The sequence below is a fragment of the Ochotona curzoniae genome, unplaced genomic scaffold (assembly GCF_017591425.1).
Source record: "Ochotona curzoniae isolate NIBS_2020 unplaced genomic scaffold, NIBS_Ocur_1.0 scaffold_3208, whole genome shotgun sequence".
Classification (NCBI taxonomy): Eukaryota; Metazoa; Chordata; class Mammalia; order Lagomorpha; family Ochotonidae; genus Ochotona; species Ochotona curzoniae.
The window spans coordinates 5,832,277-5,848,292 of NW_024467106.1; the positions used below are offsets into that span (position 1 = coordinate 5,832,277).

Consider the following 16,016-nt stretch of genomic DNA (forward strand, 5'->3'; position numbering starts at 1 on the left):
CTGTGGCTCCACGTGCTCCATGAGACTTGTGCCTCCCATCCCATCCAGTTAGATGTGAGCTCCTGGAGAGCCATGCTCGCCTGCTCCTCACCAAACACCTGGCACAGGACAATATGGCTGGCCCACACTGGCCCTGGGCATGTGAGCCCTGGGGGAGCCTATGAGCCTACCTCAGAGCCTTTCTTTGGCAGGTGGGGGCAGGGAATGTCTGGCTGCTGTCGGACGGAGCCCCCTGGGAGCAGAGGGGGAAGGAGGCTGCGTTCCTCCCATTCCTGGGACAGCAAGAGGCACATTCCTGCCGCTGAGTCTGCTGGGGCTCCTGCCACGCAGCTTGGTCGCAGTGCCAGACCTGGGCAGGTCTCTCTAGGGCTGGCTTTCTGCTCCTGCCTGCCATGGAGCCCTGCCCACCCCCTCCCAGGTTGTCCTCCTTCTCCACCACAGTGGCACCTGCCTCGGCCTCCTGGGCTCCTGCCAGTGCCACAGGGCTCTCCCCGGGGCCTGGAGGGGATTGGGGGGTGGATCAGGGACAGGCCAAGCAGCCTGCCCCCAGGGCTGGAGCCAGCGCCTGGGGAAAGTAGTGGAAAACACTCCTGCTAGCTGGGCTCCTACAGCAGCCCAAGTGCTGGCATCAAGCTTCTCCTGGAGCCCATGCCGAGTCAGCAGCCGGCTGCCCTGCAGACACCACCCCAAACTAGGAGCCTACAGGGCTGGTGTTGAGGATGTGGGTGGTGCCCACGGTTCTTACCCAATGCCCCAGGAATTCCAGACCATACCTGGGAGCTTTCAATCTGGCAGGGCCAGATACTAAGTATTTTGGATACAAGGGCTCTGTCTCTAACACCCAGCCTTGTGCCTTACATGTGAGAGCAGCTTTGGATAACACCTCAATGGATGGCTGTAGTCATATCCCTTACAGAGATGGCCTGTGTCTACAGCTTGCCAGCCCCTGGGTCAACAGGGCATGGGGCAGCCTGGGGCAGTGCTGGGGTGAGCATGGGTTAAAAGTCCCCTAAGACAGGATTAGCTGGCACTTCCCACCCATCCTATGTCCTTTTTGTGGCCTCAGCTGTGGCTGGGGTTGGTGTTACTTTTCTTTCCCTGTATCGTTCCGCCTGGGGGTGCTGCGGTCTCGTCACACTTCACTGTTCTGCTTACTGAAGTTTTTACATGTGAACCAGTCTGGGGCTTCCATCCCCTCCCAGGGCTACTAGGAGCTTTGGGGTAGGTGACTTGCAGGTGCCTGCTCTCCCATGCTAGCTAACACCAAAGTCAGGTGGCAGAGCATCTGCCTGCATCTGGTGCCAGCTGGTCTGTGGGCTGGGCCCTGCCACAGGCGGGGGTCCTGGGAGCCTGGTGCCTGCAGGCGCCTCCCTCCCACCAGGGCTTCACAGGGAGGCTCCCCACTGAGGCGCTCATGTTTTCCAGGTCTGACTCCCGGGCTACAGCAATGTGGCTCCCTCCCTAACCCCAGCAGAGAGAACTCGGGGTTGTGCATCACAGCCCCGGGCTGGGGGAGGCCCTGGCTCTTTCCCTGGCCTCACGTAGGAGATGGCCAGGCATCTGACCCTGAAGGGACTGCCAGGGTCAGGCTGCTGCCTGGAGCAGAGGAGGCTGACTCTGCTGCCGCCATCCCCTGCCCTACCTTGGAGGAGGAAGGGGACAGAAGGCTTGCTGACGGTGCTAGGGGGCGCCAGGGAGGCAGGTGAGGGCCTGGGCTGGAGGTAGGATTGGGGAGCCAAAGCAGGAGGGGGCTCTCTGAAACAGGATGAGAGGCTACACCCGACAATCTCGTCCTACTCTGTGCCAAAGGCTCACCTGGTGCCACAGCCTGGTTCTCCATCTACTCCCACCTCCTGGGACCTTTGAAGTCAAATGTCTACAAACGCTGGGCATCACACCCAGCAACAGGGGTGGGCACTCTGGGACATGAGGGGAAGAGGGTTTGGGGCAAAAGCAAGGGGCCTGGGTTAGGAACTTCTGTGTGTGTGTGTGTGTGTGTGTGTGTGTGTGTGTGTGTGTGTGTGTGTGTGTGTGTGTGTGTGTGTGTGTGTGTGTGTGTGTGTGTGTGTGTGTGTGTGTGTGTGTGTGTGTGTGTGTGTGTGTGTGTGTGTGTGTGTGTGTGTGTGTGTGTGTGTGTGTGTGTGTGTGTGTGTGTGTGTGTGTGTGTGTGTGTGTGTGTGTGTGTGTGTGTGTGTGTGTGTGTGTGTGTGTGTGTGTGTAGGAAGCCAGGAAGGAGACAGGGCTGCCTCCTGCCAAAGGAGACTGCCTCTGCAGCCTCTGCCTGCTCAGTGGCTCTGGCACATAGGGAGGCAGCAGTGGGCTTGGGCCTGGACCAGCCCAGTGGCAGGGGGAAGAGAAGTTAAGTGGCAGGAAGACCCTGAAAGTCACCTGCAGGTACAGAATGTGGCCATGAGGGCTTATTAGCCCCGTCACTTGGGGAAGGCCAGAGACATGGCTTGTCCTATTGAGGCACAGGAGCCAGTTAAGGCTAGTGGGCGTCCATGGTGGGGTGCATCTCCTTAGGGCAGTACTGCACTCCCATTCTGCTAGCAGAAATAAATATGCAGGGTCTTTGAAAAGTTCACAGGAAACATGCATTATAGAAAAAAATTGCGGAGATCCCAAAACATTTTAGCATAGAAATAAACAAATCTTCATGTTTCACTTCCCAGAAACTTCGTGAGGCCTCTTGGTGGTCCTGAAGGGTTGGGCTCACTCTGATGCTCTCCACACCCTCAGTGACTCCAGGTAAGCCTGTGGCTCCTTCACACTCCCTCTTCACTGGGGGACTGTGTCTGCAGGGACAGTGCTGTGCCCAATTACTAGTGGGCCCCTGGGAGCATGGGGTAGGGTACCAGGTGAGAGAAAAGTGACTTGAGTGGGCACATGGGCCAGCAGATCCATAACACAGGGCGGTAGAGGCTTCCCGCGTGACAGACACAGACCTGGGAGCCTTACAACAGCACTCCTTGGGGAGATAGGGAGATGGAGGCCCAGAGCGGGTGATGCCACACATCCAGGACTGCAAGGTTCTAGAACTGGGGTGGTGTGCCCATCACTGAATTTAGTGGGCATTGTGGGAGGATCCCCTTGGATAGCAGTGAGCAGCCCATCACAGCACGGGAGGGATACAAGGAAAAGGGTGATGGTTCTGACAGTAATGCAGTAGCCTGCACTGGGGTGGGGGCACCTCTGTAATGCACCTGTGCCAACAGAACAAACTTCCCAGGAGTTCCAACTTATAGGTCAGTACAACAAATCAGGCAACCAAAATGCTCCAGAAACTGAAATTTTTGGAGGGGAAAGGTGGGAGGATGGACAACATGATGCCTCAAGTAGAAAGTCCCATGCTTGTGTTCATGCCAAAATCATTTCAAATATTAACAATTACCTTTGAACTATAAATGCAAGGTGCATATGAGACATAAATGAACTTCCTGCTTAGTGAGGGAGGGGGGGCACTAAGACATCACCTTATACATTTGCAAATATTCCCCAATCCCCCAAAATTCAAAATCCCAAAGTACATGTGGTCCCAGAGTCTTGGAGGAGAGCTGCTCAGCCTGGAGAGTCAGCTGCGGCCAAGGCCAAGGCCACTGATAGGCAGAGGTGGGGAGACAAGGTCAGGCAGGAGCCAAGCTTGGACATGACAGAGACTGACACTTGGGCTCTCATGGCAAGGTGTACCTAGATGTGTCTCCATGTGTCAATCACACACAAGTCACTTCTGCCCAGGGCACCAAAGACTCTAGGCATCCCAGGCATCCTCCAGGGCACAGACATGATGGGAAGAGCCTGATGGGCTGGGAAAGAGGACCCTGGGATCTCTTCTCCCCCTGCCTCTTCTTGGGCTGCTTTGCTCCTCTAGAAGGCCCCAGCATGGAAATGTCTCCCCACACATCGCCACCCCACAAGGGGCACCTCTGATCAGGAGGCCCGACAGACTAGAGTAGGAGCAAGGGGTGTGGGTGTGTGTGGCTGGATCTGCCAGACTGCCAACTCAACCATGTATTCAGCCTACCCTGGCGGCCATGGCCTACCCTGGTGGCCACACGTGGGTGCATCACGGGTTGGTTCCAGGCAGCTGTGGTACCTGTGAGATCTTCCTTGGAAGAGACCAATCTTGGAGAGCTGCTTCCTGGTTCGATTCGGAGTGACAGTCTGCAAACAGAGATTTGCATGAGTCACTGAGGGGCTCTGGCTTGTTGCAGGGGGTATCCCAGGGGTTTGGGACACTGGGCGGTAGATAGAGGCCATGATGGCACAGAGCTCAGGAGTCCATGGAGTACCAATCCAGATCTGCAGCCATGGTCCTCCAGGCTTGCCAAGGGATTAGGGAAGATGGAGTACCAAGAGTGAAAGTGACAACTCTGTCGCTGGCAGGCATGTTTGCCCAGAGAAGTCGTGAGGTCAAGTTGGTCCCCTAGATCCACAAGGGTTGGCCAGCAATGAAGCAAGGGACTCAAACCCGGGGCTGTCTGACCCTGAGCAGTGGCATTTCATCATCACCCTGTGCCTTCACTCACCGAGGATGCAGGAAGCCATGTGGCAGAGGACCTGCTCTGGGGATTGGCACCTTGGTTTTGATTTGTAAACACAGATTAGGAACTTCAGGATGAAGGCCAACACTGAACTCTCAGCCTCCCCAACAAAACTAACTGAAAATAGACAAAGGCTCAAGAGCCCAAGGGCTTCCCAGCTGAACCCAGACAACAGCAGGGGAACGATGTGTGGACAAGAACATCAAAAACTTGTTGTGTTTGAAGCAAGAAAAAGAAAAACCTGAGGCTGGACCTAGGAGTTGGAACCAGCATAGAATGGCTCCTCCCATCTTGCCCTCTGGGACGATGGACACAGCAGATGTGGGTGGGGGTGGAGCATGTGAGTGTGTGATGGACACGAATGAAGAGAGGGACCCCAGCAGGGCGTACCACCTGAGATCTGGGGGTATCCTTGGACTATAGCCCCAGCAAGGAAACCCCCAGCAAGGAAACCCCTAACACAGGGGACTTGTTGGAACTCAGCAAGATGAGGAGGCATACCCAGGAGCCTGCGAGCTTGAATTTAAGAAGACAAACCCAGACAAACAAGAGGACCATGCAGGAGTAAGATGGCACTGCAGACCCAAGACCCTAGGGGAGCAAACTGAGGCCTGGTAACTGCCTGGAAAGGAACAGATCGCCTGGGGACTGTGCAGAGCAGCATGGAAGGGACAGCCACCAGGAAGCATCTGATGGACACAGAGTGGACAGCACCCAGCTCGTGGGCTCCCAGCCAAGGAGGCCAAGAAACAGTGCAGAAGTCCCCTGTGATTTGCACCATAGGGATTCCTGGGAAGTGGGGAAGGCCCCACAGCACCCCCAAGGAAGACTGACACAGAACTGCTTGCACTCTCAATGGTTGGGTGCTCCATCACCAATGATGTTTCTGAACTTCAAGGCAGACACAAGCTGCACCTCACGGGGTTGGGGGTTAGCATCACCAGACTGGCTGGAGCATCACCACAGCAGTGCCTGCAGTATCAGCAGGTGGGCAGTAGAGCAGAGGGTAAAGGCTGTGATGGGGAGGGGGCAGGGCCCTGCCAGATGCCACAGCGGATGCTGACATTCCCGTGGGCAAATGAGGTGGAGGCCCCAGGGCACCTCCTTCCTTATGAAACCCAAATGAAGATGCGGTTGATTTCAAATAGAGACCCCAGGGATGGAGACAGTGAGGGGAAGCAGCAGGTGGTAGAAGGGAAGGGGTGCTGATGTCATGAACCTGGACTCCGTGGTCCAATGAGAAATGTGGACATGGAAGCAGGGGCAGGTGGGGGAGGGGCGTGGGGTGGTAATGGTGCTATGGAAGGCCTTGGGGCAGGAAGACCCCGGGAGCTAGGCCTCACAAAGTTCTTTCTGACTTGCAGGACTCTTGGAAGATTCTTTTAGGCACTATTCTCTCTCTTGGTAAAGTGCTGTTTATTTATAGAGCAGCATTTTCTTACATTTCATTTCCGTTCCTTATTCTGTTTAGATTGAAATAAAACAAAAGCAATGCTTTTTTTTTTCATTAAAAAAATAGCCAGTGTAGGAGGAGCCAGTGTTAATACATCCACCATGTATCGGTCCTGCACACACGCATCCACCTGACATGCGTTTCTGATGCACAGGAAATCATCCATACTTGGGTTCCCCGAACGCTAATGGTTAGGCTTTCTAGGTGGCAGGGGATCTATTGGGGAGATTTTCAATAAAAGAGAAACACAAAGTACTGGCTGGGTGGATTGTTAATGCTTTTGTTGTTTTGTTTTGTTCTTCCCAGACTATCTCACAGCAGATGGGGGACAGGGTAGGAACGGAATCATGATGTCCTTGGCAGGGGAAGAGTCGGTGGGCAGGTGCCAGCTGGGCACCTGAGTCGATGGTCAGGATCACAGCTCCTGTCACTCAGGGCCAGGGCCTTCGCCCTCTCCCAGCCCGAAGGTCTGAGGAGCTAGGGGCCAGACTGGGGCTTGATTGTATGAAGGGCCCTTGTCACTGTTCAGTAGCGACAGCTGGGACGGTCAGTATCTGCCCAACCAGAAGGAGTAAAAGCATGCACAACCCACCAACCCACGGCTTGGCCTCGGGGATGGCCTCGTGGCCACAGTATCTGCACACCATGCCTAAGCCTGAAGGAGATGAGGGTTGACGAAACCCTAGTATCTTCTTAATTGCAACCCTGGCGTGGATGGAAAATATTATCCTGGGAACCTAAGGGGGAATGCTCTTGGACTCCGGGGCACTCTTTTCAGGAACAGCAAATGCTTTGTCAAGACAGTGAGCTCAGCCTGTGGCAAAGGGAACTTGAATGAATGGCAGCCTCTGGCCACCGCCTGCCGCCGCCACTGTTACACAACTGACCATGGTTCCAGACTGCATTTCATCTTGACAGATTACTTCAGAATAACAACGGGAGACGATACATCTGTATTCCCACAGAGTAACCCTGGGGTGCTTAGGTAGGAAGACAGACATCCAGTTCTCTGTGGCCCCTTCTCCCCCACCCTCTGACGTGGGTTTAGCTTAGGCAATGCCCCAGGTGGTTGACCCAAGCCAAGGTTGGGACCTGCTCCTGTGGTGCTAGTCAGGCAGGGCTATCTGAATGGCCCTGGCAACCTTCCAAGTGAGCGGATCATGGGCGACCTGTGGGCATCAATAGTGATCAGAATTCTCTGCAGTTTTTAGACCAAGTATCAACTCTGTAGATGCAAGACTGGGAGAGATCAGGAAAAACTGGACAGCAGAATTCAAAGGCATCAAAGCCATCCTGGAAGCAGAGAGGAAGCTAGGATTTTTAAGTGGACATTTAGGTCGTGAATCATCAGCTGTAAGATGGCCAAGAACTTGCCTTGATACCAGGCCACGTGACAAGGTACCGAAGCACTCACTGGGCCTCAAGCTCAAAACGGGCTAAGAAGTTGTCCAACTGATAGGGCAGATGGAGGCAGCCTAAGAGAGATTCCTTCTGGGGATGGCGTATGATGTAGCAGGATGAGCCTCCACCTGCAATGCCAGCCGCTCTCATATAGGCACTGGTTTGTGTCCCAGCTGCTCCACTTCTGAGTCAGCTCCCTTCTAACTGCCTGGAAAATGGCCCAAGTTCTTGGTCTCTTCTCACCCACATGGGAGAGCCAGATGAAGCTCCAGCTTCCTGGCTTCAATGTGGCCCAGTGCAGGCTATTTTGGCCACTTGGGGAGTGAACCAGCAGATGGAAGGTCTCTTTCTGTCTCTCCAACTGCATCTTTAAAGTCAATAAATGAATCTTCTTACAAAGTAAAAGATCCTCTTTCTCCCTCGGTACTCACAGTAATGTAGGATACGTTTCCAGGTACCATAAACAGAGAAAGAAATCAAAACCAGAGGAGGAAGTGTGGAACAAGGTCAAGGGCCCGTAGGAGGCTTTGGGAGAGCTGAGTTTGTACAGGGCTGCCTAGGCATATAGCTGGGCCCTTTGGCCAGAGCCGGTCAGAGTCTGGCAGGGGCTGAGGTCATGAGGACAGACAGCTCTGACCGTGACACAGGCTTTGAGAGAACTCTGGGTGCTGGGCTGGAGACACACCCAGTGTTGCAGGTGGGGGAGCCATTGGGGAGACCCAAGGGCAGCAGGCCTCCCCGGATGCAGCTTTGGAGCCTAAATTCACACTCCCTGGGCCACATGGGAGAGCCATGCCAAGTGAGAATACAGCTCCTTCCTCAGATGGGGCGGGGGTGGGCTGGGGGGAGGGGAGTGAAGGGTTACTCAGACAGCACCGTGTGTGTGTGTGTGTGTGTGTGTGTGTGTGTACTGGGGGTAGGTGTTTGTGCATGTACACATTGGGGGAACTGGGGTGCAGGTGCTGCTGTATATGAATTCCACATGGCTATTCACAGGGACCCACAGGACCCAGGCTGCCTCCAGGGACCTGAGGGAGCCAGGCTTGAGTTGAGCTTACTTGTAGTTGTCATCCTCCACAAACTTCTGGAGCTCTTCGATGTAGCGGACGGACTTCAGGTACTTCTGCACGTGGGGCAGCGTTGTGAGGTGATCTGCAAGAGGCCGACAGACCCAGAGCACTCAGTCGCGCCGCAACTCCAGGCCCGGGGCCCGACGGCAGGCGCTCCCAGGAATGCAGACTCACTCAGTTCTGCAGCAGCTGCCTTAGTTCCTGAGGACTGCATCTGACCCAGGGCGCCAGACACAGATCAGTCAGGCAGGGGTCTCCCCCCAAGTCACGAGTCTCTCTACCCACCCTCCCTTCCACGGCTGGCCCACAGACACCACATCTGAGCCCACTGCGGTTCCCTGGCTGGGAAGGCTCTGAGGCCTCTGCTTGGAGCTCAAGGACCTCCAGGACAGGGTCTCTCAGAGCTCTCCACTGGGGTCACTGGGCAAGTGTCCATCCCTGTGTGACATGAGCCAAGAGTGGATGAGCCTGGGGTTGGCTCTGGCACAGCATGTGATGCTGCCATTTTTGTTGCTGGCATCCCATATCAGAGGGCTGGTTTGAGTCCTGGCTACTCCACTTCTGATCCAGCTCCTTGTCAATGCGCCTGGGGAAGGTAGAAGATGGTGCTTGGCCACCCATGTGGGATGTCAAGATGAAGTTCCTGGCTTCTGGCTTGGGTCAGGCCCTAGCCTAGCCATTGCGGGCATTTGAGGAGTGAACAGTAGATGGAAAATCTGTCTTTCTCTCTTGGTGTCACTCTGCCTTTCAAATAAACAGAATGATAAGATCCATCTAGCCAGCTGTGCAGCTCAGCCCAGATCCTGACCCATGCCCGGAGCCACACGAGACCCGAGCAGCTGCCTGTACCAACTCTGTCCTTGGTGACCGACAGCAGCTGATGGCTCTCACTCCCATCCTGTTCTCTGCAGCTTGCTCAGGAAAAGTCTGGGTAGGGAAAAGGGCAGGGCAAGTTGAGGGCCCAGGGGCGAAGGAGCAGAGAAGAGGAGGGGGGAGTGTGAGGTGCTGTGGGAGATCTTGGTGGGGAGGGTCTGAATGGGACATTTTGTTCGTTGAGGGTTAAGGGCGGTGGCAGGGTGACACGGTGATGGTGAGTGTTTGCTGAGCTCTGGTGAAAGGGGCTCCTGGGCCAGGGGCTGTGAGTGTCACGGCCCCATGTTTACACCCGGAAGAATCTGGGGTAGGAGAATCAGGGACTTCTCAAGAGGCACAGGTAGGATCTGAACTTGTGCCTGTCTGGACCCAGGGCCCGTGTGTGACAGCTTTGAGATGAGAGTGGGAAGGGTCTGGCGGATGGGGCGGGGATGTGCGAACGCAAGGCCTGCGGGAGGGATCTCAGCTGCAGACATCCCCCCTTTCCTTTAGATATTCATCGCCTCTGGGTGGTGCCAGCCTTCCCTGCATCTTTCCTTTGCGGGTGGAGGCTGTCAGCACCCTCCCATCCTGGGTTCCATGAGGAGGGCTGCCATCTTCCTCATCCATTTTTGTGCTTGCAGATGTGGGTTCTTCCGCCCTCTAGGGAAGGACCTGCTTCCCAGGGGCATGTTCCTGCGGCTCTATTACTACACTTCCTCCCAGCAAGCTGCCCGCTGTTCACGGAGGAACTGGGCCCCTGGCTACCGTCCTTCTGGGTGAAACCAATGTCCACGCAGCACCTGACTTCTCAGGCCCCCACTGTCGTGGGTCCTCTGGATATGGCTGTACATGGCAGAGCCTCTATGGCTTCACCAGACCTTTTCCCTTTCCTTTCCAGGCCGTGGCCAGTGGAATCTTCCAGGCACCCCAAGCACAAAGGGATGATGGCCCATGAGCCCCACCTTTGTATGCTCCTGTGTCTTCTCATAGCCACCAGCTCGCTGGAGTAAGAATCCTGAGGCCAGCACAGGCAGTTCTGGAATCTGTATGGCGGGTGGGGACAGATGCCCGGGAACTGGCTCTTTCTCAGTGAGTGACTCAGCGGCCACAGAGACCTGGACTCCACCCTCCCGACACCTGGGACCTCAGACAAGTGACGGGCAGCCTCAGTTCCCCCAGGCAGGAGATGGAAGCAATAGCAGCTGGTTTGCAGGGTTTGAGAGCAAACTCAAGGGATGCTTTGATGACAGAGATAAACGGGGAGAACTTTGAGGGGATTTCCAGGTTTCTAGAACTTTCTCACTGATAAGATGGGGGTCTCACCCAAAGTTCACACTGCTCTGTGACTTCATGGTAGGGGGCACTCACCGTAGCTGCAGGAAACTTGCAAGTCAGCAATTATCCGGAGAATATTGTTCATCTGATTGGATCTTTGTTCATTTTCCATGATGCTGCCAGAGGCAGGATATGCGGAGTCGATGTAGATTAAATCCAGAAGATAGATCCCTGAAATTCAAGATGATCATTAAGGATGGTAGGAGTGGCCTGGGAATCAGAATGGAATGGTGCTGGGCTCTGCGAAGAGGAACTCTTAGCAAGCTTGAAGCTCCAGACCTGACGACCTGATGGTAAATCAGACATCTGAGCGACAACCTAAAGCAAATGCTGGCAGAGGCTTTTACACTCTGCTGCAACAGGCCTCTCTACCTGTGGCCCCCCAGAAAATGTCAGGACACAAAAGGGACAGCTGCTTGGTGCTTTCACCCACCGATGGGGTCTCACAGGATCATGGTGCTGTCCGTCTACTTGTCCATGCATCTACATCTACCCACATTTGCACACAAAAAAATCCACAAGCTCTCAGTTGAAAGAATTAAAGATTTTGAGGGTGATCAGCAGGAAAATAGGGTGCATGTGATATGAAAGCACAGCTATAGCAGGCCAGGGGTGAGCCTGGGGGCAGCCAGGACAAGCTGCCTGGCAGGGGAGTGCGGAGGAGGCTCGGCTGGGTAGTGAGCGCCACTGCACGGAGCAAGGCTGGCTGACTGGTTGGCTGCAGGGCTGCACCTCAGACTAACTGGAGCTGGGGACGCACGGTGGGAGGCAGGCCCTCTAGCAGCCCTGTGTGAGCACTGGTTGGGGAGGGCAGGAGAAGCGATGTGAACTGAAATTCAAGACAGGCAAGAAGAAGTGATATGACTTGACATAACTGTTCAGCGATATGTCATACTGCACAGCACAGTTAGCCACTGCTTGTTTCTGATCCGGCTCCCTGTTGATGCACCGAGAAAAGCAGCAGAGGGTGGCCCAAGTACTGGGATCCATGCCACCCACATGGCATGCGTGGATGAAGTTCCAGGTCTCTGGCCATTGTTGCCAGTTGGGGAATGAACCAGTAATGCAACATTTCTCTCTCTTTCTCTCTCCCTTTCCCTGATTGCTTTGTCTTTCCCTTTCTTCCTATTATTCTACCTTTCAAATAAGTAAATCTAAAAAACTAAAAATAAAAGCCCGGTGGATTAAGAAGGTTGGATGATGACACACCAAAACATACAAAGCAAAAAAGTTGCTAGAAATGAAAAATTTAACTCATAAAAACCAAACCATACAGAAACCTCAGGCATGACTCTTGCAGAATTTGTATATGTGTGTACACACTTGTACATATAAACATCTATGTATATATGTATGCACACACCACATTCATATACACTAGAGTAACAAAATGAACAAGCCTGGTTTAAAATATCCATGGAACATTTAAAAGCTGATTACATACTAGACTATAAAAAAAGGCTCAGCAAGTTCTAAAAAGTGAATGAGTGCCATATGATTCACATTGCTAGACCTTATAACAGTATATTTAGGTTCAAACAATGAATACAGAAAAAAAGCTCAACATTTGAACACAGAGTCATAATTCTTGGGTCAAGAAGAAACAAAATATCTAAAGTAGAGAAAAAAATCTGTCTCAAGACAACAACAAGAACACTACGTATCAAGACTTTTGGGTGCTGGCTAAAGCTGTGATCAGAGGAAAATGTATAGCCTTAAAAATCCTTACTCTTGGGCCCGGTGCGGTGGCACAAGTGGTTAAAGGTCCTCGCCTTGCATGCCCGGGATCCCATATGGGCGCTGGTTCTAATCCCAGCAGCCCCGCTTCCCTTCCAGCTCCCTGCCTGTGGCCTGGGAAAGCAGTCGAGGACGGCCCAAAGCTTTGGGAACCTGCACCCGCGTGGGAGACCCGGAAGAGGCTCCTGGCTTCAAATGGGCACAGCACCAGCCGTTGTGCTCACTTGGGGAGTGAATCATCGGACGGAAGATCTTCCTCTCTGTCTCTCCTCTCTGTATATCCGCCTTTCCAATAAAAAAATAATAAAAATAAATCTTTAAAAAAAATCCTTACTCTTAAGCAGTTAAAAATGGTTATAAGTGCAGGGGCTAATCTGTGGTTGAGTGTAAGTGACAGATGCTTTCTCATGTGGCCACATTCATTGTCTCACTGACTCTTTCAACAACTTGTTTCACAGAGGTGGTAAGGCAAGCTAGAGGGAGATTTGTGGTTATTCGCCAAGGGCCAGAGCTAATGAAGGGCAGGGACAGCAGTTGAACCCCAGCCTGCTTCCTCCAGAGTCCACGCTTCCTGCCATCATGGCGGGCCACCAGGGGCTGGGAGCAGTGAGTCATTCGTCTGCTTTTAAAACAGCTCTGCAACCCTACGGGAAACTACTGAATCACCAAAACATGTGCTAGTGCTTCCCTCTGGGGCCCTTTCTGCCTCCCTTCTTCCTGGCTGTACCATGTTTCCAAAGTTTAAGAATTGGAAATCATTTCTCTTATATGGAAACTTCTAGTATGGCAGATTTGAATCCTCAGATTTATTATTTCTCTTGCTGTTGATTTTCCTTTGTGTCTCTTAAAAAACAAGTAGCTTAGTTACCTCCCTGAGGACTCAACCACGGTGCTCCTGAAAATCCCATTACTGTTTCACCACCCTCCAGCGCTGAGTAAGGGGGGAGGAGTGTGCAGGGAAGTGGGTGGGAGCGTAGACACAGGGCAGGCAGGTAAGGGCCTGGGAGAACACTGCTGCCCCTTTGGGACCCACTGCAACACAAATGCTCTCCCTACTCCTTGTCTTTCCGACACCAGGAAGGAGGAGGGGAGAACTGACGTCCAGCGAGTCCAGAGCCTCACTGGCGGCCTCACAGCGCGTGTGCTTGGATCTGCATCACGTCTTTCTGGCCACTGGGTTGTGTTCCCACACAAAGGTCATTGGACTCCCAGAGTCTCCTTTTCTGCAGGAACACCCTTAACATTGAGGGTTCATGCCTTGCAGCCTGCAAGGATGCCACTGGCTCCTGTGCTTGTCTAAAGACTCAGGAGGAGGAGCCTCGCCCCCGCCCCCTGTAAATACGATGGTGCCAGGCTAGAACTGGGGGCAGGGGGACCTGATTCACAGGGTTTGGCATATCATTTCCATGGGGCACTGCAGCTCCGACTTGTATGCTGGGGCCATAATCGGCTTACCATCTTGCAAATGAGACTTGGGCCAACCCAAGCCTTAGTCATGTGTCCAAAAAGAAGCTCTGCCCACCCAGATACTGGGAACACAATGCCCAGGAGCAAAGGGCCTCCTACAACGAACGCGGCCCGCGTCTGGGGAGTCCCATCAGTATCGCAGGAGCCCCTCCCAGCACAGTCACCAGCTCACACTGCAATAAAGAACTGAGCTGGCATCATGGCACAGCAAAATAAGTCTCCTCTTGCAAGACTGGCATCCCATATGAGTGTCAGTTCAAGACCTGGCTGCTCCACTTCGTATCCAGCTCCCTGCTGAAGTGCCTGGAAAAGCAGCAGAGGATGGCCCAAGTTTTTTAGGCCCCTGCCACCCACATGGGAGACCTGGAAGAAACTCCTGGTTCCTGGCTTTGAACTAGCCCAGCTCTGGCCATTGATGCAAGATATCTTTGCTTTTCTTTCTCTAACTCTTTCTTCTTTCTCTCAAGATTTATTTACTTTCATTGGAAAGGCAGATTTGCAGAGAGAGACAGAGAGAAAAATCTTCCATCTGCTGGTTACCTTCCAGCAGTAGCTGGAGATGAGCTATTAGGAAGACAGGAGCTTCTTCCTGGTTTCCCACACAGGTACAGGGTCCCAAGGACTTGGGTCATGCTCCATTGCTTTCTTAGGCCACAACCAGAGAGTTAGAGAAGAAGTGGAATAGCTGGGATACGAACCAGCATCCATATTGGATGCCACACTTAGAGGTGGAAGATTAGCCAGTTGAGCCACTGTACTGGCCCCAACTGTGCCTTTCAAATAAGTAAAATAAATTGAAATGTATATACATATAATATAAAATATAAATGTATTCTTTCATCCATTTCCCATGAAGTTTTTGTAATATCTTCTGATCACAGGCCTCATTTTGCAGTTGGAGAGCCATGGCAGGTCACAAGGCAGCAGATCCTCAGGCCCAGGGGGGCCAGCTGACCCCTCCCTGAGCACAGCACCACTTGGGGGCAGGCCGGAACCACATTTTGTAGAGGAAGAACCTGAAGCTGAGGGAGGCTGTGCTGCCTGCAGGAGGTGGCCCTGCTGGCGAGTGGCAAGAGCAGGATTCGCACACTCCAGCCTCATATCAGTCCTTCTGAGACTGCAACGGGGCATGGTGGGGGGGGCCTCTGTAGCCACTGCTCCTGGTGCCTCGTTTCTCCTCTGGAGCCACACCTCCCAGGAGGACTGGCTCCTTGCCTTCTTCCATCCCCCGCCTGCTGCCTGCCAACTCCTCAACGGGTGTTTCTGTCCCAGGTCCCATTGTCAGAGGCCCACCCAGGTCTCAGAGCCCTGCCAGCTCTGCCACATGACAGGCAGCTGTGGTGTAGGGCTTGGGGCCAGGAGACTGGGAACTCTGGCTTGATCATAGCCCCAGCTGGGTGGCCCCAACCAGGCCTCAGTTTCCCTCCAGTGTGCCTAGAGATAATGATGCTGGCCGAGAGGTGGCTGCCAGTCTAGGGTCTGAGTCACCACCAAGGTGGTCCAGAGACGGAGCTGCCCAGGGCCTGGCACCCTTGCAAGGTCTCTCAGAGCAGTGGCAGGGATGTCCACAGCAGCTTGGGGATGTGCCCAACTGTTTCCCATCACCAGGGATGGTGCCCAGATGCTGACCACGCGGGGATGCTGCTCAGCTGCGAGTGGCCATTTGGCCAAGGACATCTGATGGATGCTCAGCTGCTACTCCTCATCAGACGGGGCTACTGCAAGGGGATGGCACTGGGGTCACCTTGCAAAGACAGATGGTGGCTGAAGCCTTGACCCTAGCTCCAGGGGTACCCATGGGCTAGGGTGGACTCGGGCATAACAGTCACAGCTGCCATCCACTGCAAGGATGGTGGGTCTTGCTGGGGCCATGACGCCTTCACTGGGAACGTTCCACAGCAGACATTCTTGCTCCTCACATTTTCCAGACTAGACAACTGAGGCTGAGTGAGGAGGCATGGCTTAGCCAGGATCACCAAGCATCCAAGCTAGGAGTGTTAAGACCTACATCCAGGCCCCTATGACTTCAGAAATGTGGGACACACAGCACACTGCTAGGAGCTGGGGGCTGGAGGAAGGTCCCAGAGGCAGAGCTGGCGGGAGGGGGACGAATGGGAAAACCTTTGAGGTGCCCTGCCCTCCCCCGTCCCCCAAGGA

At 53.8% G+C, this 16,016-nt stretch overlaps 1 protein-coding gene across 11 annotated transcripts in view; it reads right to left on the reverse strand.

Annotated features, from left to right (window-relative positions):
• RALGPS1 (Ral GEF with PH domain and SH3 binding motif 1) overlaps positions 1-16,016 on the reverse strand; it is a 221,210-nt gene that overhangs the window by 29,504 nt on the left and 175,690 nt on the right. For all 11 annotated transcript variants that reach the window (XM_041004451.1, XM_041004450.1, XM_041004448.1 and 8 more), the window contains 3 exons: positions 10,689-10,826; positions 8,454-8,547; positions 4,094-4,161 (listed from right to left, as the gene is read on the reverse strand). In XM_041004451.1, the coding sequence (XP_040860385.1) occupies positions 4,094-4,161; positions 8,454-8,547; positions 10,689-10,826 (300 nt within the window). The remainder of the gene's footprint in view (positions 1-4,093; positions 4,162-8,453; positions 8,548-10,688; positions 10,827-16,016) is intronic.